The sequence below is a fragment of the Sesamum indicum genome, linkage group LG13, assembly GCF_026168435.1.
Source record: "Sesamum indicum cultivar Baizhima isolate 11 linkage group LG13, ASM2616843v1, whole genome shotgun sequence".
Lineage (NCBI taxonomy): Eukaryota > Viridiplantae > Streptophyta > Magnoliopsida > Lamiales > Pedaliaceae > Sesamum > Sesamum indicum.
Genome location: NC_142669.1, coordinates 16655465 through 16683054, shown reverse-complemented (window position 1 = coordinate 16683054; position 27590 = coordinate 16655465). Strand labels below are relative to the sequence as shown.

The following is a 27590-nucleotide window of genomic DNA, read 5'->3' as shown; positions in this document are numbered from 1 at the left end:
TCAGCCCCAAAACAAGTCCAGGTTCTTTCTTAGTTATGGGGGAATACTGCTTTCCTTTTCTGGTAGGCATGGGGATGTCAAAATATCAACCCATTTCAATTATATTATATTATATTAATATCAAAATAATATGATTCATACTGCCATACTGTGTGATATTTATGTGTCTGCTGATATAAAAAAATATTTATTAGCTACATTTTTATAATAAAATTTTGTTTTCGCGAATTCAAGTGTGTAAACAAGAATTACCCGACCAAAAAAAACATGGGCGTTATTATAAATTTCAGTTAAAAGAATTACAAGTTTTTTTAAGGTGATTATTGTTTTCTAATTCTTCTGTTCGAACTATGATCAAAGAGGGTTGATAACTTGTTTTTGTAGGTGAAAGTGAAATCTCCTTTAGACTTGTAGTAAAAGATCACGAGTTAATTATCTTGAAATATAGTATCAAGATTTAGAGAATTTAATGTCAAGAAAGACGTGGAATCTTTACAGTTGCAAAACTTTGCTATGGAGAGTTTTGGAGTTGTTTTTTAACTTGAGTAGTTTGAATTTGTCGTGTGTAGTAGTTTATGGTGGAGGGTCCTTGAGTAGTCCCCTTAATATTTGGATTTTGAATTATAATATTTGGTGTAAGGGCAAGCATGAAAAATCAAAGTTTGACATACATTTTTTAATAAAAAATTAATTTAATTCTATCAGGATGTTTTCAGTATGATAATCTGATTTAATTTACTTTTTTTATTATTAAAAAAAGAAAAATTATAAAAGATAATATTTTTAATACCTATTACATATTTATATCAAGTCATGGACACTGGAATAATTACATGTTATAAAATATTACAAAAAATACAAATATTAAAAATGTCAGTTCGTTCCACAATTGCGTCTGTTGCGGTGAAGTCTAGGTCTTCTTATTTCCTCACCCACATTTTGTATTGGCTCATTGATGTTGCAGAACTGGACTCTATATTATGATATGATGGTTTACAGAAATGCGTATTCTAAATCTTTTAAACTTTTGCAGTCGGACGATTATTTGGATGTCTCGCAATTTGAGTTAGTTCACGACATTACTATTCGTATTTCTACACGTCCTGGTCGAAACAAAACATCACTTATTCAGAATGAGATGGATTGACCGCAAACATGTGAAAGGTAATAAAACAAAGAGGAGATTCTTTAAGAAGATCAAATATGGCAGTGCATGGTTGTTCACAATATTTGTATTTTTATATTTGTACAAAAAATTCTATACTATTATTAAACATTATGATTTACTTAATTTACTATTTAGGTTTGTAATTGTATTTTTTATTAATATTATTAAATATATATTTTTTAAAAAAAAATCCAAATCGCGGAGTAGATCCACAACTCGAGATCGTAAGCCGCGGAGTAGGTCCACGACTCGAGGTCGTGGATAGCACACACAAGGTTGAGTCGTGGATACTACCCACGACTCGACCATTATTTTTTAAAAAATATATTTTCCCTCCCTCCACATTTCGACACAAATATATGAATATGTTTAAAAAAAATGTTATTTTTATATTTTTTTATAATAAAAAATAATTAAGCCAGGATAATTTAGCTCGTCCCTCATTTTATTTGTTATTAATTTATTAAGTCATTATTCCAACCTCTGAGTAAATATGGCCTGACGATATTAAAAATAAAAATATATATTAATTTAATTTATTCATTAAAATTTGGAAAAGGGGAGTACATGACTAATGCATATGGACTCGAAGTTCCAATGCCCACTTCATCATCCCATCCACGCCTATATAAACCCCGTGGCATCTAACACTTCTTCATCCCTAAGCAACACTAATTAACACTACTATTTTCTCTCTCCTCACTCAGCCATGCCTGCGTTCATCGCCGCCCTTCTCATCATCAGCTCCGCCGTCGTCTCAGCACACGCAACGGACTTCTCCATCCTAGATTACAACAATAAACACGCAGCATCAAACCCGCGGAGCGAAGAACAAGTGAAGGGGCTCTATGAGCGGTGGCTGGCAAAGCATGGAAAAGCGTACAATGGAATTGGAGAGAAGGACCGGAGGTTTCAGATTTTTAAGGACAACCTCAAGTTTGTTGATGAACACAATTCGGGGAACCGGACGTATAAGGTGGGCCTGAACCGGTTTGCTGACCTGACTAATGAGGAGTTCAGGTCAGTGTATTTGGGTACGAGGACCGATGCTAAGCGCCGGTTTGTCAAGTCCAAGAATGCCAGCCGGAGGTACGCTTTCCGGGCCGGCGACGATGAGTTGCCGGAATCTGTTGATTGGAGGGAAAGGGGCGCTGTTGCTCCGATCAAGAATCAGGGGACTTGTGGTGAGTTAATAATAATACAAGTATCTCAATATTGAGTGTGATGACAACTTTTCGATGGTTTTTGATTGAGGAAAGCAACATAAAAAAGATTTGTATATTGAGAAGTATAAAAATTTGGTCCCCTAATTTTCCTCTCCTGTGTATGAATCAGGAAGCTGCTGGGCTTTCTCAACAGTTGCTGCTGTTGAAGGCATAAATCAGATTGTTACAGGGGAGATGATCACTCTATCCGAGCAAGAACTCGTCGACTGTGACAAAACCGAAAATGCTGGCTGCAATGGTGGCCTCATGGACTACGCCTTCCAGTTCATCATCTCCAACGGTGGCATGGACACTGAAGCCGATTATCCTTACAGGGGACTCGATGGAAGATGTGATCCCACTCGGGTTCGTATAGTTATAAGCAAAGCTTTAAACTCCAATTCCTTAATCTAAAGACAAACCTAATCGTTTGAGTTGATTGTCTTTTCATCGTGTCATTGCAGAAGAACGCAAAGGTCGTAAGTATAGACGGTTTTGAGGACGTGCCTCACGACGAAAGAGCCTTGCAGAAGGCCGTTGCTCATCAGCCGGTTAGCGTTGCTATAGAAGCATCAGGGAGAGCCCTCCAGCTCTATTCATCGGTAACTATAACCTGTTTGTTGCATAGTGAACTGAATTCTAGTATATGTCTAAGTCTAAGCAATATGAGACGGAACTTATTTGGTGGTTTTATCTCATCAGGGTGTGTTCACCGGTGAATGTGGGAGTCAACTAGACCATGGAGTGGTGGCCGTCGGATATGGCACGGAAGGTGGAGTGGACTACTGGATTGTGAGGAACTCTTGGGGGACTGAGTGGGGTGAAGATGGCTACTTGAGACTGGAAAGGAACGTCGTCGGTAATCCATCTGGTAAGTGTGGGATTGTGATGGAGGCCTCTTATCCCACCAAGAATAGTGAAAACCCGGCAAAGTCAATCCCAGACTCCGGTTATTATGCAGCTGAGTGAAACAGGGAGCATTTAGTTATTGTTTCACGAGTTGCAAGATTCAGTTCAGGAGCAGTAGTTTTTATTTGTTTCTGCTGGTCAGTCGATGGATTCTGTTTTATTGATGATGATGATGATGATTAATGTTTGTACATATATTCCAAGTTTCACGTGCTGCTCTTGGAAGCTACCAGTTTGATTTGAATGCATTTGTTAAGCATTTCTTTCACTTTTAATCCATTCGGATGCTGCTGATGTTGTTGATATTCTGGCAAAAGAATCTTGTATCTGTGTGGTTTGTCTGCAGAACTTGGGGATTAACCTCTTTTGGACCATATATTTATGAGAAACATGAATGCCTAGGTAGTAGAGATCTGGTCTTCCTTCACGCAAATGAACGTTTCTAGTGTTCTCACTTCTCACCGGTTCTACCAATCCAAGTAATAATTTTGCCAACTTCTACATGCTAACAGTGCTCAAGGTCCAATGTAAGACTTAGCAAGAATTTTGTCTTTAAACGAGCCAAATAAATCACATAATTATCACAATTAGTCCGCATCAAGGCTTTCCCGGGAATGAGTTTCGGACAAATGAACTTCACCAAGTATAAAGTTCATGAAATCGAATTCCATTATTTGAGGAAAGATATAAGTTGGTAGAACCCTTGATAAAGGAAAGAAATGTAGATATTGTGTATGAATCACGTCCATATTTTGTCAATTATTTGTATCCGCAGAATCAATTAGGAAAACAAGTAGAGATATATAAGAACAATAAGGGAATTTTGGTTTACACCAGTACCATAATATGAAATTGGAGAGGAAGATCAAGAATTACAGATTGATAGAAAAATAAGGATATGGGCAAACATGTCGGAAACAAAAATATCTATTCTAATTCTATCATCAGTTATGGGTCAAATTTAAGAAAAACTCTAGACCATGTTTATTATCCTGAATTCTTTGTTGTGTTTTCTGAGTGATGAGGAGAAAAGAAAATGTCATTTTGGAACTTCATCCACAATTTGATTGTGTAGGTGGAGATTTGATATTTCTGAATCCTTATCTAAGGAAATACAAAAGAAATCCTTTCATTAGAGGACGGATTGGTATGAGTCGAGTACTGAACTTTGATATATTCCAAAATAATACATTTTTGTTATCACGAGACATTGACAATCACTTATCATTTAAATTGAACTAAAATTTGGAATATGTACACTTGACGATATAAATCATTTGAAAAAATTAAGGCCATTCGTTTTCTAGTGGATCTTATACAAGATCAATTTGAATTGTATCTGATTTGTTTAGAAAATGGCGTTCCAAGAACTATATGTGAGCAACTCGGCATAAATTGATACCAACTCCTAAAAATTGGGTACATTTGACTCGATTAACAATCACTCAGAAACTTTTCTCTTCTTTTCTTCCTTTCTCCCCTTTTTTTTCTTTTTTTGGTTACAGCGCTTATCTCAAGCTTTACATCGAACTAATACATAGACACAAATAGTTCATGGGTTGAACTATTTGTCTGGAAGACTATCAGGTTGCATCGAACTAATCCCAGTCACTAACTTGTATTTGGCCATTTGACACATAAGAAAATCAATATTGGACTTATAGGATCCTAGCATGAATTGCTACGACGGATCATTTAGGTCTCTAGAAAGCCCATTTTATGAAATTTTGAAGAGATCGATAGGGTTATGATTGCTTATTTAACACCAAGTAGAGATTAATAGTATCTGTTAGTAGCAGGAAATTTTTTGGCGTTGAATTACGATATTCGGGAAGAGAGGTTTCAACTCGATACCATCAAGAATTCCCAACTATTGAATGGGAAGGGATTCAACTTGGTAGTATTTTCCCCTTTCAATATTTTTCTATTAGAGCTTCGATGGGAATAGAGCTTTTAATAAGTTATTAGTGAGTTCTAACATCAAGCGTCTATATTTGAGCAGACGTTAGACAGTAAACATAGATTTCATAAGTTGAATTTTCAGAACATAAGGCTGATGCTAGCTGTGTTTGTTACCAGCTTCAGTTTAACATCGTCATACGGGTTAAATGATTTAAAGTGTATGAGCCGCGACAATGCTTGGACTTGGAACAAAGATATATGGGTAATTTCTAAGTCTGGGTGTCATTGAAATACCTACTTCTCCGGACAACAGCAATAGTATGATATGAAAATGAAAACTTTACACATCCCATAATTATACAAACCCAACACTTTAGCCGGTATCTAATGTTCTTTGGTTCAAGTCATCCACAGGCCGCCATAAATGTTCTTCGTTCAGCACAAAGGATACTCTATATCTGAAGCCAAACAAAGAAGCTCCAAGCTCATAAGTTTTGCCGAAGCAGCCAAATGAAAGAATGACAAAGCTGAGGCAACAGAAGAGATTTAAAAGACTTAGCATATTTACTGTTAAAATTTGGATGGTAGGATTGGGTTTGGGGGAAGTATTTCCATCGATTCTATACTAAATAGATTTGAAATCGCTTACAAAACCACAAAATATAGTTCATAATGGAAGTTCAAGGATTTGAAAATTCTTTTACCATAGATTGTCGAAGCAAGTTTGATAGATTTGTTATTAATGATTTGAAATCCTTATGACCAAATCCATCGATCCAAATACAACTTCAAAGGAGAAGAGTTTTACTTACCCGTGAATTTCAGACTATGGGAGCAAGCTATCGCTCTCCTCAGAAGGTTCTCTCTTTCCATCATATCGCTGAAAAGGAATGGAGTACCATATTAATGTTGAGGGAAAGGATTCAAGTAATAGAGGAAAATGCAGGCAACAATAAGTGATCTATAAGGTGTATTCCAAATTTACCTGTTTCCCCAAGGAAAATGGAACGTATTTGTACTTGATCATATGCTGTATCTGCCTCCTCAGCGTCAGCATGCACAGCACAATCCAGTAGAAAAGGAGAATCGGCCAATAAACAGGTACATCAAATATGTTGAAGAATGTCAACACAAAGGCAATGCAGAAGGCTTTGGTGATTGAGTACCTTGATGCAAGACAGCAATGAAATTCCAATGAAGCGGCCATATAATATTAAAGGACCAAACTCTTGAAGTACATAAATTTAGCACTTGAGCTATGCATCAATGAAGGAATCTGGCCAATAATATGAGGACTAAAGCTCACTAAACCATAATTTTTGAGGTTTGGTGTATTGTTTAATACTATTCAAGTGAACATAATAACCGAGTTAAGGCAATCTGATCATTTGACTGAACTGTGCCATAACAACAAAACACACAAAATTAGTCGTAGATTATTCGTTGATGCTGCACCCTCAAAATCAAGAAGCAACTTGACCCACTTGATCCTTTTTAGATAAAGGCAACCCCACTTGCATACGACAGATCCACTCAAATATATATGCCCTGTTTTTTTCAGCATACCAATCATCATCTCATGTGATATAACATCTTGGCAAAATATTTAGAAGCCATTACAAGATTTTGTCCATTGGCCACATATAGTAGCTAAGTGCAAATAAAAAGAATTAGTCGGGTAATATCTGCTAAGTAAGTTGCAAATACTATCACGAGGTCAAATTTTTTATCAGAGTATTGCTTAAAATTGAAAAAATAAATTCAATCAAACAATACAAACAATCTTGAAATTCTACAGTTGTAAATGTTCCGTGGAGAAACACTAATTCTCCAATTACTAACTTAAAAGTCACAATCACAATCTTGAAATTCTACAGTTGTAAATTCTACTGTCCAATCTGTTAAGCAATTTGTAAAAGGCAGAGTGCACAAGACAACCAAAAATAATTAATCAATTCAGCCTCCACCAAACCTTATAATGTATTCATCTGGAAACTTTACTTCGCATTTTGACGATCCAAGGCCATCTATCTCAAAAGAAGATGAAGGTTGAGGGCAGGTTAGAATATAAAAGGATACTCTTCTTCTAGTCTTGCAATATTAACATGCAACAGCAACCACAAAGAGCCAATATTGCACAAAACCTCCCGTCAATAGTCATTTCGGATGGCAAAGAATCTCAAGTCAATTCATTTGAAATGTGAGCACTTATCTCAAACTATACTCTTACCTAAAAATAGTGGTAAAACCCCCCAAACTCCATGATTTTATGATACAGTACACTGTTCTTCTATGCATTCAAATTCAACCGGAGAGGATTACTCTTCGACATACATTAAGTGTTCGATTGATTTTAAGTAATGACGCCCTTAATCCCTAATTTCTGGTAACAATTAAAAAAACCAACGAACCAGAATTTAAACTCCGGGAGGCGGCGGACGAAGGGGCGGAACTCGTCGGATCTCCGAACAGGAAGTGTCGGGCTATCCGAGAATTCCGGGTCCACCTGCGGCGAGAGAAACCCTATGAGGAGGTTAAGTATGTAGATGCCGAGGGCGTATGATACAACGTAGAATCCCTGGACCATGTACACCCGAACCACATAGAAGAAGGCGATGCAGAGGAACGCGATCCACCGGTAGAGCAAGAAGGGCGTCGACTTGTCCAAGAGGTGCTGGAATCTCTGTGAAATTGCGAACGTCCACTGTGACACGGCGGCAGCGGAGGGGGCTGAGGATAGATCTTCCGCAGCTGTTTTGGCGGTGGGCACATCGGTAGGGGGGGCCGAACCGTTTGCTGTGGATTCCATTGTGATTACGGTGAAAGAGGGCGTTGGGTCAGTTCTTGTGTACTGAGTCGTAGCAGTGTTTAATAGCAGAAATCCGAGCTCCCATGGCATAAACATAATTACATTTGAGTCCTTAAGGTTTGGAATAATCTCATATTACCAACCAAAATTTCAAAAATTGCAAATTTGTCCCCAGGACTTTTTTGTTTGGGATAATTACATTTACCCCACCTCACCTATTATTTTTTCTACACAAACTACCGCTGCCTTTTTATAAATGACAGAAACCACCCATGGCAGCCATTAAAATAAAAAAATGCCCTTGTTGACCCACTCAAACATAAAATTAATTTTTCAATGACAAAAATACCTTCTGGAGTATTTCATAATTACCAAAAGGTAAAACGGTATTAAAGTAATATTTATAGGGATAAATAACATGACTCTTGATGTGCATAAAAATAAACTGGCCCCAAAGAGGCCCAAGCGACAAAAAAAAAGAAAAAAGAAATGAGAGGCCCATAACATCCTAGAAAACCCAAAAGGACCTGGCATACGGCTTTGGTGGGTGTTCCTCAAAGAACAAATTGGCAAAGAAAAGAGGCCAAGGACATCCTCCGACTCGGACCATGATCATAGCCATCCAAAACATTCAGCTTAAAAGGCCCACACACGTGGTAGTCCACTCTCCTACGTGGCACCTCATCAACTCAGGTATCAGTAACCCCCTTGGACCATATTAACCCTAGGAGGATCTCACTAGCAACTAGCACCCATTGCAGATGAGGGGTACCCCGACTGAAGAGGACTCCTACTAATGCACATCCTACTAGGGATAAGGATGATTTATCTTTTATCCCAAACCAACTTCCGCAATAATCTAAGGTGGGGGATAGACCCCCAATAGACAGGGACACCCCCTATAAATACAGATTTACTCCTCTATAAGGGGACACCTTCCTGAAACCTTTCTCACTATCTAAACATTCTATAAGCATTCTATAAGTACATTATCACGTGTTTTTTCACTTTTCACTGATTTATTCACCATATCTTGATTTCTTATCACATTTATTTACTTATTGATTTTGTTCAATCTTAAATCCAATACTAATTTGGGCGTTAGAGTGCTAACACCTTTTTTGCAGGTCCCCCCTTCAGAATTTACATTCAAATTGGTCCAAGCCTTGAACGATTGTTCAGATCCATTGGATTCATATGTTTTTTGAACGCATCATTGACGCTATTTGTGGGAACACAGAGTTAAAGACGTGAGTAACAATGAAAACGCCTAGTGACACATTGAACAAAGAGAAGGTCGTGGAGACAACTAGTAGCATCTAGGCTCTGAAGGTTGTGCTAGGACACCCCTGGTCCCCGCCAGTGGGCGATGATCCTAAGACCCCCTAGACCTGCGGAGCGCTGATTGAACCTCTGCGTCACAACACCTCCTCAAACATCTCGTTGTGGGAGTTCTCCCCAAGATTCTTAGGGACCATATAACAGATGATCACGGCGGCCATACAGGAACAAATGGCGATACTAGTCCTAGCCGGAGCAGTAACTCCATTAGACGTGGATGTCCCTAAGGGAAAAGGTGAAAGGGTATGCCCTACCCCTGCACCGCCGGTCGTAAGAGGCCAGGGACCCCCTCACAAGCTCAATAGGATGTCCTCCTCAGAGGTTCACACGTCTGGAATGCATGTAGAAAGGCCTCTAAGACATCCAGTACCAGATCGCGGGAGTGCCCTCGGAGGAGCAACAGGACATCCCCTTCAGCGAAGAAATCCTGGCAGACAAACTCCCAACTCAACTAAAGGAGCCCAACCTACTAGAGTACGACGGAACCATGGATCCGCAGGAGCACCTCTCCTACTTTGAGAATGTTGCCCTTTGATGAGGGTGCATTTTTATGTCAATTTCAATTGATATTTTGCTATCGATTTTATTCACCATATCTCGATTTTCAATCGCATTTATTTACTTTTTGGCTTTATCCAATACTGATTTGGACGTCGGAATGCTAACACCTTTTTTTGCAGTTCTACATTCAAGATTTATATTCGGTTCGGCCTAAATCTTGAACAATTGTCTAGATTCCTTGGACCCGTGTATATATTTTTATTATTTATACTAATTTTTAATTTGAATTTAAATTATTTTATTTATTTTTTAATTGAATCTCTATATAAAATTACACTTTTTAGTAATTAATATTAAATTATTTAATTAATATATTAATAAAATTAATTACTAAATTATAAATTTAAAATAAAAAATTTCTCACATTTTTAGAAATTTTTAAAATTATTTATCCTCTTTTTTATTTATAATTAAATTTTATTAATATTAATAAATTATAATTCAAAATAATTTATGCAGTTTATATAAGTTATATTAGAATTAGAAAATAAATAATTGATTTATTAAAAAAAATTAAATTATTAAATTATTATTTTTTAATTTATTCCTTCTTCCCAATCTTATCTACATGTCCCCCTCAACTCCTGCTTGTACCCTCGTTCCCACAGCTCCATTACGGCCTACGCCTTTCACCCTCCTCGGCCATCGTTGGCCATCAAAATATGTATGTATAAATATATACATTTAAATATGTCCAATTACATTTATGTATTTATAGTGTATAAACATATATACATATATGTATAATTTATTAATTTTAATAAAATTTAGTAATAAAAATTTAAAAAATTATTTTTTTTTAATTTTAAAAATTTAACATTATTTAAACAAGTGTGATAATTTTTTGATTTGAATTTATAAGCTAGTAACTAATTTTTATTAATATATTAATCAAATAATTTAATATTGTAATTGTTATAATGTGTAAAATTTATATACAGATTCAATTAAAAAAAGTTAATAAAATAATTTAAATTAAAATTAAAATTAGTAAAAATAATAAAAAAAATATACGAGTTCATATTATTCATTCCCATATTACTTCGACACCTCCTCTATTTTTTTTGGTAATTACAAAACACCCCTGAGGGCATTTCTATTATTAAAAATTAAATTAAAAACTTGGCCGAATCAACAAGAGCACTCTGGGATTGTCAAGATTTCCAGGGGTGGTGTCGATTCGATAATTTTTTAAAAGGCATAGATAGTTTATATAAAAGCACAATAACTAAAGGATGTAAATATAATTATTCCCTTTTGTTTTGCGTACGTAATTAGGTTCATGGCAACATAGTCAATGCCCAAATATGAGAGGAAAGTTAAAAGCGACCCAAGGAAATGTACTAAATTCAAGAGAAAAATGAATTTGGGACTATAATAAATGACATTAGAGCTAAAACTCTATCGATGGTTAGAAGTCGGATCGATCAAAGAGAAGCTCACGTCGTACAAACACGTGCATAAATTAAAACAGTTAGAAGCACCTAAAGCATCACTTTACGTGCTCATAATTTTTTGTTCAAAATTAATTTTTTTTCTAGAGTTTTGAAATATGAAATTAATTTTTCAAATACTTAAAAATTATTTTTTTTGAAGCCAAAAAAAAAAAGGAACGCTCTGAGGAAAATGTTAGAAACAGCCCCCTTAATATAAAATGTTATAATTAATTATTTGCTTTCATTACTAAGATTCTCAACAAATTAAAAGTTGATTTTTAACCTTACATAATTTGAATAAAAATTGAGCCATGAATGGTAGTACAAATATAATTAAGCACAACTTAGAATTGTTAGGTTTCAGTTTTGACAAATTCCAATCCTATAATATTTATGTTTGGTCGATGAGGCTTTCTTCCATTAGTCAAATCAAGATTATTTCTTCACTTTCATAATAATATTTTATTTTTTTGTTTTTATTTAGTTTAATGTTAAATTATTGATTTATTTATATTTTATATTTATATATATATAAAATACAATATTAAATTATTTTTTTATTAAAAAAATTTAAATACCTATGTTGAAGCCCTAAAGGAATGGTAATATTTTAATGGGCCCTTCCATAGGAATGACATCCAAGCTGTTCAATATATTGGGCCAATGAAATGTAATCCCAGATCTAGTTGTCTGGGCTTGTACTAAAATCAAGCATTACAACTTGGACGGTAAATTATTTGGATCGAGCCAAACATATTATTATTTAAATTTATTTGAATTATTATTGAATATTAAAAATTATTTTTTAATTTGTATCTAATTGTTGATCTAGTAGAGCTCAAATGAATGTTAATTGAATTAAACATGATGCAAGCCCGAGTAATTGAATCAAGTTCAAGTCGAGCTCACGAATTTATCAAACAAAAAAAAAAATTCAAGTTTGATTTGTTATGTATAACAAATCGAGTTCAGACGAAATTTTATCGATTGATTTTAATTTAACGTCGAGTAATTTAATTTATTTTTTTTCTAAAATTTCAATTAATAACATATGCGATATCACATGTATATATTTGAAATACCCATTCCGATCCATTCTTTAGATCATCAACAGGTCATAGACAAGTCATTGTCAGATCATCTCGATGTCGCTGAGGAGCTCGACTTAAATCATGTGTATTTCTATTATTATAATTATTTGTTATTTTTGTGTTTCGTTTTGAATATGCTTGTTTATTTGATTTATTAATGTATTTAAATTGTTTTTCAATCCGAATAAATTGAATAATTATTTATATATTTTTCGTTTAAAAACACACACATGAACGAAAACCTGCGGGCCAGCAGCAAAGCAAATGAAACGGTAGGCGTGAAGACCCATGTTTATAGTAATTACAGTAATCAGCTTTTGTGTACTTGAGTCTCTCTCTCTCTCTCCCCTCAAAAGCCCCAAACCCCCAAACATCTCTCGATTTCGCCTCAGAAGACCAAACCCCCATTTAAGACAAACCCTCACTCCAGCTAGTCAACGTTTAAACCCAGCTTCCACTCTCCACACATCATCGCGTCGACCTCACTCTCCACATCTGTCCGTCAATTCTTCCCATCGACGATCCTCTCGTACAAGTGAATAATACGAGCCTATGAGTCCCAATTTCGTATATTAGTAGTAGTAGGTATGATTGCAGCCGGGTGGTCGGGATACGTATCCGCTTCTTTTACTTGAGCAGTGTGTAAATCCCCTTCCCCTTCAAACTTATTGTGGTTTATTATTTCATAATTTTATATTATATAAATAAATTAACTTAATTAAATATATTATTTAATTATTGAAATATTAATATAATTTATATAATTATCGTTTTTTTCTCACAAAAAAGAATTTCCGTGGCCCTTCGAATTCACCGCAAGCAATTCAAGAAGGAATGTTTACCTATGTATAATATTAATTTATTGATTAATTAAAAAAATTATTATAGCATCGTAATTGACACATCATTTGTATAATGTTAATGACTGAAATTAAAGTATAATTATAAGTGATTAGTAAAAAAAGGAAGAAAAAATTATTCACGATTCGGACTCTTTCTGAAAATTTAAACTTAAATCGAGTTTGATTAAATTAAAAAAAATTATATAAATAATATACTACACTCGTAATGTAATTAGTGAATATTTTTAATTAGAACAATTACCCTAATTTGTGGCGGCTATAAATTATAGAAAAAGTTGGTCAGGAGTAAATTACTTATATCTATTCCCTTAAATCAATTTAATTTAAGTAGTCCAAAGCAGAAGTTGTAACACAAAACACTTTAGCTTAATTTTAATAATAAACTGATAAATGATTCTATTCGGCACTTGCAAACACCCTCTTAATATGACGCATCCGGATTTGATTCGAACAAAAAGTTTGTGTTAAGTTTCTTTCATTTCATGAAAAGTGAATATATGGTCAAGTAATTATAAAGGTAAATTGCAATGAGCTTTTTTTTTTAAATTTATTATAATTAAAAATATCTTTTTATTATTTGAAAAATTAAGTCGTCTAACAAATATCATCTGTTGACAATCCATTACATATGGGTATTTGGCATACGATCGAATTTTATAAAAATATTTGTAATTTTTTATATAATAAATAATTATTTTATAATTATGATAAATTTTACTGCAGTCCATTGTAAGTTATTTTAATTATAAATTCATAAAACATAGTACTTTATAGAAGGCTGTGTGAAAACATGTCCTTTTTATTTGAACTGAAATGAGTATGTCAAGTGAGAACTTTTATTTCATATATATGTACTTTTTAGTTTTATGTGTCAACTGTCAATCTATTATTTATTTTAATATATTTTTTATATATATTATAATAATCAATAATTTGAAAATAATGATATTCCATCATTGTTGTTAGTACGATTATATGATTAATGAAACTATACACATTTATTTGAAATAATTTTGTCTTTATGTAGTTCATTATGCTATAATTTTTTTTTTAATTATAGCAGTCACCAAGTGGGTGTTGAGTGCATATTTATCAAAGAATTATTGGCAAAATATCATATTTTTATAGGGTCAATTACAATGGACTCTTATAAAGTTTGTCATAATTATAATTTTTTTTTATTTAATAAATTATAAATACTTTTTATAATTGATGATCGTCTAATAAATATCCATTCGTGAGAGATCACAATAAAAGAGTATTTGCTGGGACGATTGCTAATCCCAACAAAATATTTATATATTCATATAATAAGAAAATAATTACAATTATGATAAATTTCAAGAGAATTCGTTATAATTCACTCTATTCTATATAAATAAATATAGATATAAATAATTGACTAAAGGAACTAAGGCAACTATAATAATTAATTAGATTAAATTATGATAAGGGTGTTCATCAATATTATTGTATCGAATCGAATTTAAAATTTGGTATGTCAAATTGGCCTACTGAATACAAAATCAAATTTCTCGATTTGATTCAATAAATAATTGAAATTAAAAATATATATGTAAAAGTGTTAAAAATGAATTAAAATTTCCCAAATTATAAACTAAGTATTATATATATATATTGGATTAAGCTAAACGATAACCAAAATTGAAATCAAAATTATGAAAAAAAAACTTGTATAGAATATCAAATTGAACTTTGATTCGATATTCAGTACAAGTCAAAATTCCAATTTTAATACAGTTTGGTCAGTTTACCAAACTGTGTCGATTCCTAGCTATGAAATTTTAATGATAATTCACTTTCAATAATCACGATTGTGAAATAATAAATTTAATCTCCGTACTTATAGATTCGCAAATAAACTCATAATTTAGTAAGTAATTTTGAATCAATATAAATTAATTATAAACAAGATAATAAAAGAAATAAAGTATTATTGTTTTAAATAAATAGACAGACAATTACACACTGATTTAATCAATACTTATGACTTGTACCCTCTACAGATCTATATGTGCTCTAGTATATACAGCAAAGCATTATTATGTTCCCCCAATTTTTCCTGGGCGCCAAAAGTGCACTTCTAAATTTTCATTTTGAAAAAAGGGGTATGATGAGTTCTGTTGTAATTTATTTTAAAAATTATTTTTTATTATTAAAAAATATAAATTTTTTATTATTATTAACATTTGTTTAACAAATTTATCGTAATAGTAATATTGAATAAGGTATTTGGGAAAAATTATACCTTTGGTCCCATCAAATAGGTGTTGCAATTTTGACACATCACGGGCTCAAGACTTTTGGTCTTACTAAAACAAAAATTGTTGCACTTTTGATCCCAACCCCATTAAAACCATTAAATGAGAGATGACTTTTGAGAGGTCAAAAGTGGTTTTTTATAGTTTGAAAACTATTGGACTTTTTTGGAGGGAGTTATTATTCGATTTATCGCAATTTTCATACATCTCACGATAAAATGAAGTTTTTTTCCACTAAATTTTGCAAAAAATTAAGCTACATAGTTATAATAGATGAAAGAAATAATTTTGTAAAAAAATAAGCTCCACACTTATGATAGATAAAAAAATATTATTATGAACAAAATATTAAATTATGCAAATTTAGCCCTGTTTTTCCCCTTGCCAACTTTACATAATTTAATATTTCATTCATAATAAAAAGATTCTATCTATCATAATTGTGTAGTTTATGTTTTTGCAGAGACTTTTTTTTTATCTATTATAACTATGCAACATATTTTTTTGCAAAATTTAGTGGGAAAAATTGCCATTTTATAGTGAAATGCATGAACATTGAGACAAGTCGGAAATAATTTCGTCCAAAAAGCCTAGTAGTTTTAAAGTCATAAAAAACCACTTTTGACTTTTTAAAAGTGGTTTTCCATCCTCACTTAACCATTTAGGTGGGGTTGGGATCAAAATTGGACATTTTTTCTTTTTGTGGGATAAAAAAGTGTTGAGTTTGTAATGTATAAGACCAAAATTGTAACAGTACCTATCTAATGGATCTAAAGATATAATAAATAATAAAAAGTATTTATAATTATGATAAATATTAAAATTTTATTGTAATTAGAAAAAAAAAAGAAGGAAAAAGGGCAAATCGTCACAGAAAAAATAAAATGAAAAATAACAAAAATCAGGAAAAAAGGACAAGCGTGAAAGATCTCTGAGATAAAACCCCTCCTCTGCTTACTCCTTTGGGCTTCGAGTAGCTAATCCTCCGCCCCTCTCTCTCTCTCTCTCTCTCTCTCTCTCTCTCTCTCTTTCTCTCTTTCTCTCTCTCGCGTGCCAGAGAGATAAAAGGGGCAAAGGGAGGGGTGAAAACAAACGTAAGAAGATATGATACTGAGCCCAAGATTCAGTCCTTTGAGCTTCAGCTTCTTGTCTGGAAGATAATGAGCAGAGGCTTCAGTGTCTTCTTCTCAGAAGAAGAAGATGGTTTCACGTCTCCAAGAGCAAGACCTCCTTCTCCAGAATCCAGTTTTTGATGCACTTTACTGTGAGGAAGAGCGTTTCGATGAAGATTTGGGTGGTGGGCTAGGCTTAAAAGAGGATTTTGATGGGGTGGTTCGCGAGAAGCCCTTTGGTTTTCTGTTTGAGCATGACCTTTTCTGGGAGGATGAAGAGATTGTTACCCTGTTGTCTAAGGAGAAAAAGCAAGCAGATTTGAGTTACGATGACGTGAGTTCAGATGGGTGTTTGAAAATGGTGAGGAATGAGGGCGTTAAGTGGATGTTGAAGGTGGTTTCACACTATGGGTTCACTGCAATGACTGCTGTTTTAGCTGTAAACTATTATGACAGGTTTATTACAAGCCTGTGCTTTCAGAGGGATAAGCCGTGGATGAGTCAATTGGCAGCAGTGGCTTGTCTTTCTATTGCTGCCAAAGTGGAGGAAACTCAAGTGCCTCTTTTATTAGACCTTCAAGTACGTTTCTTGGCATTTTATCTTTGAATGTAGGTGTTTGATGAAATGTTTGTGGGGATCTTTTGTGTTATTTACTGTTTAATTTGGTGTATTGGTTTTGTTTTAGGTGGAAGAGTCCAAGTATGTGTTTGAAGCAAAAACTATTCAGAGAATGGAACTCTTGGTGCTTTCTACACTGCACTGGAAAATGAGTCCTGTCACTCCAATCTCCTTCTTTGACCACATTGTACGGAGATTTGAGTTGATAACAAATCTGCATTGGGAGTTCTTGAGGAGGTGTGAGAGTGTACTTCTCTCAATAATCACTGGTATGTAGATCAGTTAATTGTGGTATGTTTTAATGTAATTTATTGTAGTGCTTGCGAATTTTTTGTCCCAGTTTGACAACTAATGCCATCAATTTTACACACGAATGCAGATTGTAGGCATGTGTGTTATCTCCCTTCTGTTATTGCTGCTGCAACAATGAAATATGTTGTTAGAGATATTGATCCCTGCGATGCTGTAGAATACCAGGATCAACTTATGAGTGCCCTCAGAACTAGCAAGGTTAGCTTGACTAGTTTCTTGCCAATGATCCTTTCTATTGTCGTATGGCATTTGTGGAGAAGTGTTCTATCTATGTTGCCATTAATTTAGATGTACATTCTTGATTACAAATTGTAACAGGAAAGTATAGATGACTGCCATAAACTTGTCATTGAGATAATGAGCGAACACAGCCGTAAGCTTGGCCACAAACGCAAACACGAGCCAATACCAAGCAGTCCAAGTGGTGTTATTGATGCCTATTTCAGCTCTGACAGCTCAAACGATTCATGGGCGGTTGAATCATCTGTGTCGTCATTGCATGAGCCTTTGATTAAGAGAAGCAGAGCTCAGAATCAGCACATGAGGTTGGCTCCACTAGGCACTTTGTCTGTTGGTGTGGCTCACCGTCCTCAATGATATTGTGGCTCACCGTCCTCAATGATATCTCTTGTTCCATTATTTATCTAATATTGGCAACGGTACTACATAATCTCCCTTTTGCTATATTTCCTATCATAATTCAGTGCAATTATGCGGCAATATGTTTAACAATTGACTCTATCACCTCTTTGATTGGGAATGGAGAATGAGGTTGTTATTATTGGAGTTTCTTGCTTGAGTAGGATCGATAGACTTATTCTCAATATAAATAAATTCAGGACATCATTTTTAGGCGTACATTATTATGTTGCCTGCGTGCTTGTTGCACATAAATAATGGCTATACCTAGGTTGGATCAAGAAATCAGAGACAAGGGATGGGTTTTCTCAAAGGAAGAATTAATGAATTGAGGAAAAGGTTTTCAATGTAGGACAGGTTGGCAATGGGACTCTCTGCTTCTCTTAACTGTTTCTTTATTGCATTAAAATGTAGAGAGATGTCTCGATGGCAGGAGCAGATTGTCTGCCAGTGGGATTCAGTTTGCATTTCATAGACTTTTGCTACCATGTTTTTGACTTAGTTGACAAACAATTCCCCTTGTCCAGATCATATATTATGGAACTTTGTATTTTTGCACAACTTAAGACTTCATTTCATTGTGTTTGGAATGTAGGAAAACTAACAAGATTCTCCAAGAACTCTCTTGTAATGGCAAGTTTGACCCAGAATCTACACATGATATATCTGAAATACTATCCCATGAATACCGATGTATAGCATTTCCATTCAAGACTATTGGACTACAAGGGATGGTTGGTGAATGATGGTTTTTCACCACTCAACCATTCCAATCTAATCGATTATCAAAAACCTTTAGATCATAGAGGGTGGGTGGTGAAGGTTGGTTTTCACTATCCACCGCTTGTAATCCAACGGCATACAATTCTGTCAAGAACCAGTCCATCCAACGTTACACTATGGACACAAGATCTTGGTTCTTGGCTATTTAATCGCTCACCCCTTATAATCTAACGGCCTACAACACGCTAACTCCATTAGAAGAGGGTCCGGCCAACATTGCACCATAGACACAAGATCTTGGTTCCCGCCCTAACGTAAGACATAGTAATTAATGTATGAATTGATGAAACAGTTGGAAAGAAAGAATGATTGATATTAGATGTCTTTGCTGCTAATATTATTTGTATGGGAATAGATTAGCTGTTTGGTAGTCATTCAAAGTCCAAAAGGTCCGACAAATAGGACAATGTAAGAAGGGTAGATGCATTTAGTTCAAAGTTTTGCATATTTTGGGTCCAACAATTATAAATAGCAACTATTTTGGGTTAAAGTCATATCATCACTCAATATTTTCTTTGTTTGAAGCGCTAATTACACAGTTTTATCATTATCTTAATAAATTAAGTAATATATCTTATCATGAATTAACTGATTTTTTTTATAAGAATACTTGAAAACAAAATTTTATTTTATTAATATGTGTATATATATATTGCGAAAAATACCCACAACGCTCGGAGTAAGATTTTGATTATTATTTTTTACATTTTCAACTGAGAAAATTTGTAAATAGAAAATGGAGCAAAAAAATAGGATTTGGTAGGAAATTTTACTGTAAAGTGAGAATATAATAAGTGGGGTGAGGACCATTGATCATGTAAAGGCAATGATTCTTGAATGATGATGATGGGATTATGAGTGTTTGATTTGAACAAATGATTTGCGTAGGTTTTCAACGGTACTGCAAATCCAATTGGGCCCCCCCTATTATTCTCAACTCATGTGATGCCTGCTGCATCTTCTTGACCAGATCAGATTTATTTGTCCTAAGAGACACACAAATAATAAATTAAAAAAAAGAAAAAGAAAAACCCTTTTGTGATTTGTTTGGTTTAAGATTTTTGTGATTTACTTTTATTTCTTCATTGTTTAAAATATAGTCAAACATATTAGATATATTTATTTATTTATTTTTATAAAACACCAATTAAATATATTTTAATATATGTTTGTCTGTCTTATGTTAAAAGAATCGAACGCATATCATTATCTATGATAGAATAAAGAAAAACGCATTAAGAATAGAAACAAATAGAGTCTTATATTTTACAGCTATTCTAGGTGTCATACTTTGATTGTGTTGTCACATATACGAACGATCCCCTCTTCAGTAATTATTAATTTATTCGTGCCCGTTGTTTTAACATATCATTTATTTATTCGACTAAATGACTATTGATGCCAACTGATTACAACAATTTTTAAGATTTTTAAATGCCATATTTTGGTAGTGATTCTTTGAGTTAGAATTCAACATGAATTTCTAAATCAAAATGCCATATTTTAGTTGTGAGCAATTATTGTGTACGTTGTGAATTTATGATTCTGTCCGAGATAGTTGGATGTGTACCTTAATGCACTTATTGTTGCCTCCAAAATATGGGTGTCCGAACCCCGTACGATGACAACTTCATATATATACATCTTGCTTCAACTCAAATCATGTGATCAATGCCTTGAAATTTCAATTTTATTGTATATTTTCAACTTTGAAATATTACAAGAGAAGTTTGTTTAGAGTTAGAACTCATCGGTCCAATTCAATCCAAATGGTTTTGGACTAGGTTTAAAATACTTTGCAATGGGTATAAGTGAGTTACATTTATTTAAATTTTATTAAATCATCATTCTTATATGGATTGGTGATAAATTCTATATGGATTAATGGATTAATGATGGGTTTTAAATGAGTTCAATAATAGTTTAATTATTTGAATTCATTATTCCTCTAGTTGTATTACATATCTTTAACTACATTCGTATTTTTTTTAATTTTTTCACATTTTTTTATAAGAAACAAATTTATAAAAACATATTTTGTATGTTTTAGTTGAAATTGATCAAAATTATATTGCAACATAGATTTTATATAGATTGGTGATGGATCTTAAACGGGTCTAACACATTGTTTAATTATTTTTTAAAATTTAGGATAAATTATAATTACTTCTTTGACATTTGACATAATTATGAATATTCTTTTGTTGTTGAAAAATTATAAATAATCACCTCAAATTAAAAATAATTATGTAGCTCCTAGACTGAGTGGACATTACTATTTTACCCTTGCTGATTTTTTGAAAAAATATAAAAATATTTGAGGGTGGGTAAAATAAATAACCTAGAAAGAATATTAGTTCATAAAAATATTTAAAAAAATTATAAATTATGTATAAAATTATAATTTATATTTATAATTTAAAAGGGTATTTTGGTCAGTTTACTGTAAAAATTGTATGCAAACCTAACGGAATGAGCTTGTTGTTAGATGGACGTTAAAATCAGGCAGTATTTGTAATTTTTCAAACAATGATGAGTATTTGAAATTACGCCAAATTTCAAGGGAGGTGGTTGTAATTTACCCTTAAATTTATTATTGATTAGTTGTACTATATATATATATATATATATCACTGATTACTTCTATATATTCTTACTTTTTGCATTTTTTACAAGAAACAATTTTCGCAAAACACATTTAGTAAATTAATATTTTTTAAATTAACAAGAAACAAAAGAGATGCAAAATAATTTTATAAGATAGTAAAAATTTGCAATTTCTATATGAGCATGTAAATCTCCTTTGTCTTTTTTTTTTTTAATTTTGAAAAATAAAATGAGAACGTATCTATATAAATTTTTAATCAATATATTCAAATATCTATACGTAATAATAATTTATAATGAACTAACATTTACAATTCGATATAGATAAATAATTATTATCATTACAATTGAAAATCCACAATTCAATTGTACAAATAAATATGAAGAGATCACACAACTTTTCATTTCATGATTTATTTTGAAAAATACGATATTTTGCATATGTTATGATTTTTTATTTTTTAATTTAACAAATGAATCTTTAATATATTTTCATAAAATAATCGATAATACAAGTTTAATCGTACAATACCACAAATAATAATAGTAAAAGTATTTCCATTTTATTATTATCTGAACTTTGATTTTTTCAGATATTAAATATGAAGAAATGGTTATCAAACTCGACCTGCTTACAACCCAATCAATTTTGAACCCATTAATTTAGACTTATTTTAAAAGCAACCCATTTTTTATCAATCCATTTGAACCAAACCCAAACCTGATTCATTCCACCCATTTACCGCCCCTACTTTATGCTTTTGAGTTTTCGGGATAAATTGTAAAGAAAATTATAAATTAAATAACAGTGAAAGTTTGGGGTGATTGAAATCAAAAGTAAAAAATAGATAAAAATTAAAGTTGAAGTGTTAGAAAAAATCTTAGTATTTAGTTTTATCAACAAATTGCAAAAAATTAATTATAATTTTTAACTTAAATCTACTTAATTTAAACAGTTATAAAACAGAAGCTACAAAATATATCATCTTATTTCAACATTTGCAAACAACCTTTAAGGGATGGCGCTATGAGTAGTGGAGTACACAGATTATGGATCTAACACAACCTAATTAATTTTAAATTTGGATTAGGTCTTAAATCTACTTTAGTTAAGTCTCGTTATCTTGTTGGAATGATCGTGGTATGAATTTCCTAACAAATTTTGATACGTGATTAACACACATATTTTTTTAAAATAAAAAAATATAATTACATTCAATTGTAGTTTAGAAACGAAACATATACCAATAATGGATCAATTTGTGTCGCTAAAGTGCGATAAAAACATATTTCACAGATCGAATGAGTAAAAAATGAGTTTAAAATGCCCAGACATCCTTAATCATATGCATCTAAACCAAGTAAAAATGGAGGCTTGCAAGATAACTAGAAAACTGATAAATATTTACAATAACAGATGAACACAAAAAAGCTTCTAAAGTTTATGAATAGTATCAGTATTAATTAATGTTTAAATTAATTGTTTTGATTGGAGAAAATATGTCATTTCTTGTTTTTTGTACTGGACCAATATAAACTTGATCGGATGGGCATGGAGCCAGTTTATTTTCCACCCCACAAAAGCCCTACACCACAAACCCATTTGCCAGCCCTAGTTGCCCCTACCCATCACATGTTGAGAAATACTTTCTATGTATAAAATTAGGGTCAGTTTCAATAATTTCTTCTTAAGCATCTTGTAAACTATATATATATATATTCATATTCAATCATTAAGACAGAATTATACTAATTAGAACATCCATGTTCTTAACACATATATGGTTGGAAGATTAAAAAAGTCAATTCTCTACTCTTATGACAAATTGAAATAAAAAATACACAGCTCCAAAATTAGCCCACCAACTACTGTCAGACAAAGATTAAAAATCTTAGTTATGATCTTAAAAAAGACAACAACCAATCAGACATAGACCCACCTATGATCATCACTACAATCAAGAATCTCTCAGAAAACAAAAATTGAAAAAATTAAAAACCATGTCAGTCAACCATACATACATGTAGGCATCCATCCATTCATCATCATCATCATCACTAGCATGATGAAGATGGAAACCTCTCAAGTGCCTGAACCACCTCCTTCATTGATGGTCTCTTTTGTGGCACAGGTGATATGCAACCATACCCTAATTTTAGCAATGCCAACAAGGCATCCTCTTTTCCCTCCACCTCAGCACGGATAGCCACGTCAGCCATCCTCAACACTTTGCCCTTATCGTCGTCTGCTGATGTAGACGACCCAACAATCAAGTTGGGGCCCGCCTCATCCGATACGATGATTTTTCCGGTAAGCAGCTCGAGCAGCACCACACCGAAAGAGAACACGTCCCATTTTGGATTGGGCTTGATGCTACGGAGGGACTCAGGTGCATGATAAGGCGACACGCCTATCATACTTGGGCTCGGGCTCAGAGTGGCCCCACTGGTGAAATCTTGAAAGCTATCGCGGGAGGCCGTGGATCGCTTGCTACCAAAATTTCGGGCCGATCCACCGGGCTTAGAGCTGTTATCCCCCGTTACAAGTCTTTCGAGCCCGAAATCTCCAATCTTGGGCTCCATGTCCAGGTCCAGTAGAATGTTACTGGGCTTTAAGTTTCCATGCACGTGCTTCTTCTCGTGGATGTAACAGAGTCCACGTGCCACACCTTTTGCTATCTTGAGCCGCATTTCCCAGGGAAAATGACAAGGAGATGCGCCGGGTTTCCCTGAAAATTGCACCACAAAAGTGCGCAGGTTAGCAGTGGAAGGCTAGTCGCTTTCCATGCAGATGACTACTAGAAGATGACATTGGGCTTATGGTAATAGCGGGACACACATATTAATCTATTATGCGCAGTGGGCCAAGGATAATAAATAAAAACACGGGCTAGAGGACACGCACGGTTGACTTGAAGCGGGGATACAATTAAAAAGAAGGTTTCAGTTACACCTACTCCACCGTTTAACTTACACTCCAGTTCCAGCTCACGTTAGCAGAAACTTTATATTTACTACCAAAATGGCGCATAGGAAGTTTTAAGAGCAAGGATAAGAAGTGAACATATAAAGAAAGGGGACCATCATACTCTACGCCCCATATCAAGTATCAATCCAAACTACAATATTCAGATTGTGACATTGCATAACATATTTTATATACTAATTTCGTTTTATTTTTACCTTAAAAATCACCTCTATTAAATATATATATATAATTTTTAAATATATTCTTGATATGAACGTAATACATATAATATTTACGGTACATATCTTTTTAGATAAATTGTGTAAATGTTTATAGATGCAGTGAAATGCAACACGAGATGTAATATGAATTTATGTTAATAAATGTTGGCTGCAATGTTCACACAAGAAATTGAATGCAATAATTGTCATGAAATAATGTAATGAATAGCATATTATAAAAACGCAAGTGATGAAGTCTAATTCAAATGCTACTGCGGCTCACATATATACTTGTCAATTATCATTTCATATATTATGTTGAAATTGAAATTGGGCTAACATTGAAAATTTTAATATGTTTTCTTTTAATTTCAATTATAATTGTTAGATTTTTTTTTACAATTTAACTCCAAAATTTCAAGAATAATTTTAAAAAAATATCAATTGCTATAAAAATAAATGCCTTTAAAGATTAAAATGGAAATGAAAGGGGACTTACTGTAACGGGCATTGGCAAGGCTACCGTTGGGAACAAAATCATAGATGATGAGCTTCTCATCAGTACCCCAGTAGAATCCTCGTATTCGAACCAAATTCGGGTGCACCAGTTTGGCAATTACCCGAACCTGATTCTCGAAATCTTTGAACCGCTCCACGCCATTCTCCCCAATCCTACGGACCGCCAGTGTCGTGCCGTCTTCAAGAACCGCCTTGTAAATTATGCTCGAACCGGAGGCGCCCAAAATGTAGGCCGAGGCCTTCAGCAGTGTCTCCAATTCAAGTTCTTTTTCCCCGTCAACCGTCACCAGCGACCCGGGTTTCTGCTCTTGGGTCGCCTGAATTCCCTGATTCTTGTGCGGGTTTTCGGTGTCTTCTCCGTCGGAGCTCGTGGACTCTGTGGTTGTTTCTTCCTCGCCATCGGCGGCGTGTCGTTGTTTTTTCAAGCAAGTCCACGTTCTCAACCAGTTGTACTCCGAGGATGATGCAGAGGCCGCCGCCCAGTCGAAGTCTTTTGCGCTTTCTGCTTCATGTTTGATGTTTTTCTCTGCTTTTTTTCTTCTCTTCCGGTGATAAACACACGCGAAAATCAGCGCCAGGATTCCAATTCCGGCGATGTCTCCGACGACGATAGCCAAGATGGTTCCGGTTCTCAATCCGGTTCGTTTTCCTTGAGGTGGGTTTCCGCCGGTGGGTGGGTTTGAGCCCGAGGTTTGAGGTATGGCAGCGATTGCTGGAGTAGAGTCTGCAGGTGCAGATGCAATTGGCGGAGTGGCGGCGGAAGACGGAACGGGACAGAGTTTTTTCAACTGCTTCCCGCATAATTCAGGATTGCCGGCGTATGATTTGGAATCTTGGTTAGAGAAAAGATTAGAATCGGGAATCGGGCCTGTCAGGTTATTGAATGAAAGATCTATGGTAGCATTAGCAGGAATTTTGCTTGCAAATTCCAGCGGGATATCTCCGGCGAGTCTGTTAAAGGAGACGTTTAAGTAAACAAGGTTACCGCCGCCGAAATCCTGCGGCAAAGATCCGTTAATCAAATTGGAAGACAGATCCAAAACTCGAACTGAATTAAACCCACCAGGAATTGGACCAGAAAAGTAATTATTCTTCAAAGAAACTGCGGTTAAATTCTGAATCGTCGTCAAATTTACAGGCAGGTTACCGACGAGCGCATTATCGGAGAGATTAAGAAGCTGCAGGTTTTGCAGCTTCCCCACGAGCTCCGGAAGCCCGCCAGAGATCAAATTGTTGGATAAATCAAGAATTTGAAGCTGAGAAGCACTGAACAGAGACAAAGGAAGGGAACCATTGATGGAATTGTCGGAGAGATTTAGGTTTTGAAGGTACTCGATCATGCCAAGAGTTGCAGGGATTGTGCCCCTAAGCCCGGAATCCGGGAGCGAGAGGCCAGTAACCCGAAAATAGGCGTCCCCCGAGCCCGGAGTTCCGCAGGTGACTCCATTCCAGGAGCATGGATTCTCATCGTGGTAAATCCAGCTCCTCAGAACTCCGAATGGATCGCTTGTAATACTGTACTTGAAAGATAGCAAGAGAACCCCGTCGGTGTTGAGCCCGAAACATTGAGCCCGAACTAGAAGAGACAACGCAAGAATTCTCCAATGCCATAAATCAAACATTTGAGAACCCCTCATGATCTTTTGCAATCATCCCACATATCTGTTTCCCAGTCACCGTGTGTGTGTGTGTGTGTGTGTGTGTGTGTGTGTGTGAGAGAGAGAGAGAGAGAGAGAGAGAGAGAGAGAGAGAGAGAGAGAGAGAGAGAGAGAGAATGTAGTAACTAGTAAGTGAGATTTATGAAAAACGAGAGCATGTGAGATGAACTTAGTGCAAAAACATATTCTTGCAGGACGACGCACAGCTCACCAATAAACAACTTCCCTACCAAAATACTCTGCTCAGACGACCTTGCCTTCATTATACCAAAAACTAATAAGGGGATAGTTGTTAGATGTTGTTTAGGCTATTATATTATAAACTTTTTAACAATCATATTTTAGCCTAATAATTATTATTTTGACCTGCCAAAATATGATTTTTACTTATGGTTAAAAAATTAAAAATTCTTGATAAATATTAATTAATCACTACTGAACAACAATCATTAGGTTTTGTTTTAGCAAGAGATGCTAAAACATTAGTTACAACTAAGAATTATGATAAATATTTTTTTCTATAGGTAAAACCATGACGTATGTTTATTACCTGGTCAAAGCTTTAGTTTTTCATATTGGTTTTAT

At 34.1% G+C, this 27590-nt stretch overlaps 4 protein-coding genes across 5 annotated transcripts; 2 read left to right on the top strand and 2 right to left on the bottom strand.

Annotated features, from left to right (window-relative positions):
• Window positions 1–1805: 1805 nt before the first annotated feature.
• On the top strand, window positions 1806–3550 carry LOC105176212 (cysteine proteinase1). Its single transcript, XM_011098941.3, has 4 exons — window positions 1806–2352; window positions 2504–2739; window positions 2838–2975; window positions 3076–3550. Exons 1-4 carry the CDS (start codon window positions 1878–1880, stop codon window positions 3340–3342), a joined length of 1116 nt encoding a protein of 371 aa, XP_011097243.1. The 5' UTR covers window positions 1806–1877; the 3' UTR covers window positions 3343–3550.
• Window positions 3551–5441: 1891 nt separating this feature from the next.
• On the bottom strand, window positions 5442–8044 carry LOC105176210 (protein RER1A). Of its 2 annotated transcripts, none has more exons than XM_020698703.2 (4): window positions 7596–8044; window positions 6170–6350; window positions 5997–6064; window positions 5442–5711 (listed from the first exon to the last, which is right to left on the bottom strand). In XM_020698703.2, exons 1-3 carry the CDS (start codon window positions 7991–7993, stop codon window positions 6011–6013), a joined length of 633 nt encoding a protein of 210 aa, XP_020554362.1. In that variant the 5' UTR covers window positions 7994–8044; the 3' UTR covers window positions 5442–5711; window positions 5997–6010. The 2 variants fall into 2 exon arrangements, with proteins under 2 accessions (XP_020554362.1, XP_011097242.1); XM_011098940.3 differs by having other exon boundaries at window positions 5442–5642; window positions 7596–8043.
• Window positions 8045–16524: 8480 nt separating this feature from the next.
• LOC105176209 (cyclin-D3-3) lies at window positions 16525–18391 on the top strand. Its single transcript, XM_011098939.3, has 4 exons — window positions 16525–17259; window positions 17366–17567; window positions 17678–17808; window positions 17929–18391. The coding sequence occupies exons 1-4, from the start codon at window positions 16768–16770 to the stop codon at window positions 18205–18207; spliced, it is 1104 nt and encodes a 367-aa protein (XP_011097241.1). The 5' UTR covers window positions 16525–16767; the 3' UTR covers window positions 18208–18391.
• Window positions 18392–23509: 5118 nt separating this feature from the next.
• Window positions 23510–27251, bottom strand: LOC105176208 (putative LRR receptor-like serine/threonine-protein kinase At4g37250). Its single transcript, XM_011098938.3, has 2 exons — window positions 25328–27251; window positions 23510–24368 (listed from the first exon to the last, which is right to left on the bottom strand). Exons 1-2 carry the CDS (start codon window positions 26982–26984, stop codon window positions 23698–23700), a joined length of 2328 nt encoding a protein of 775 aa, XP_011097240.2. The 5' UTR covers window positions 26985–27251; the 3' UTR covers window positions 23510–23697.
• Between the last annotated feature and the right edge of the window lie 339 nt (window positions 27252–27590).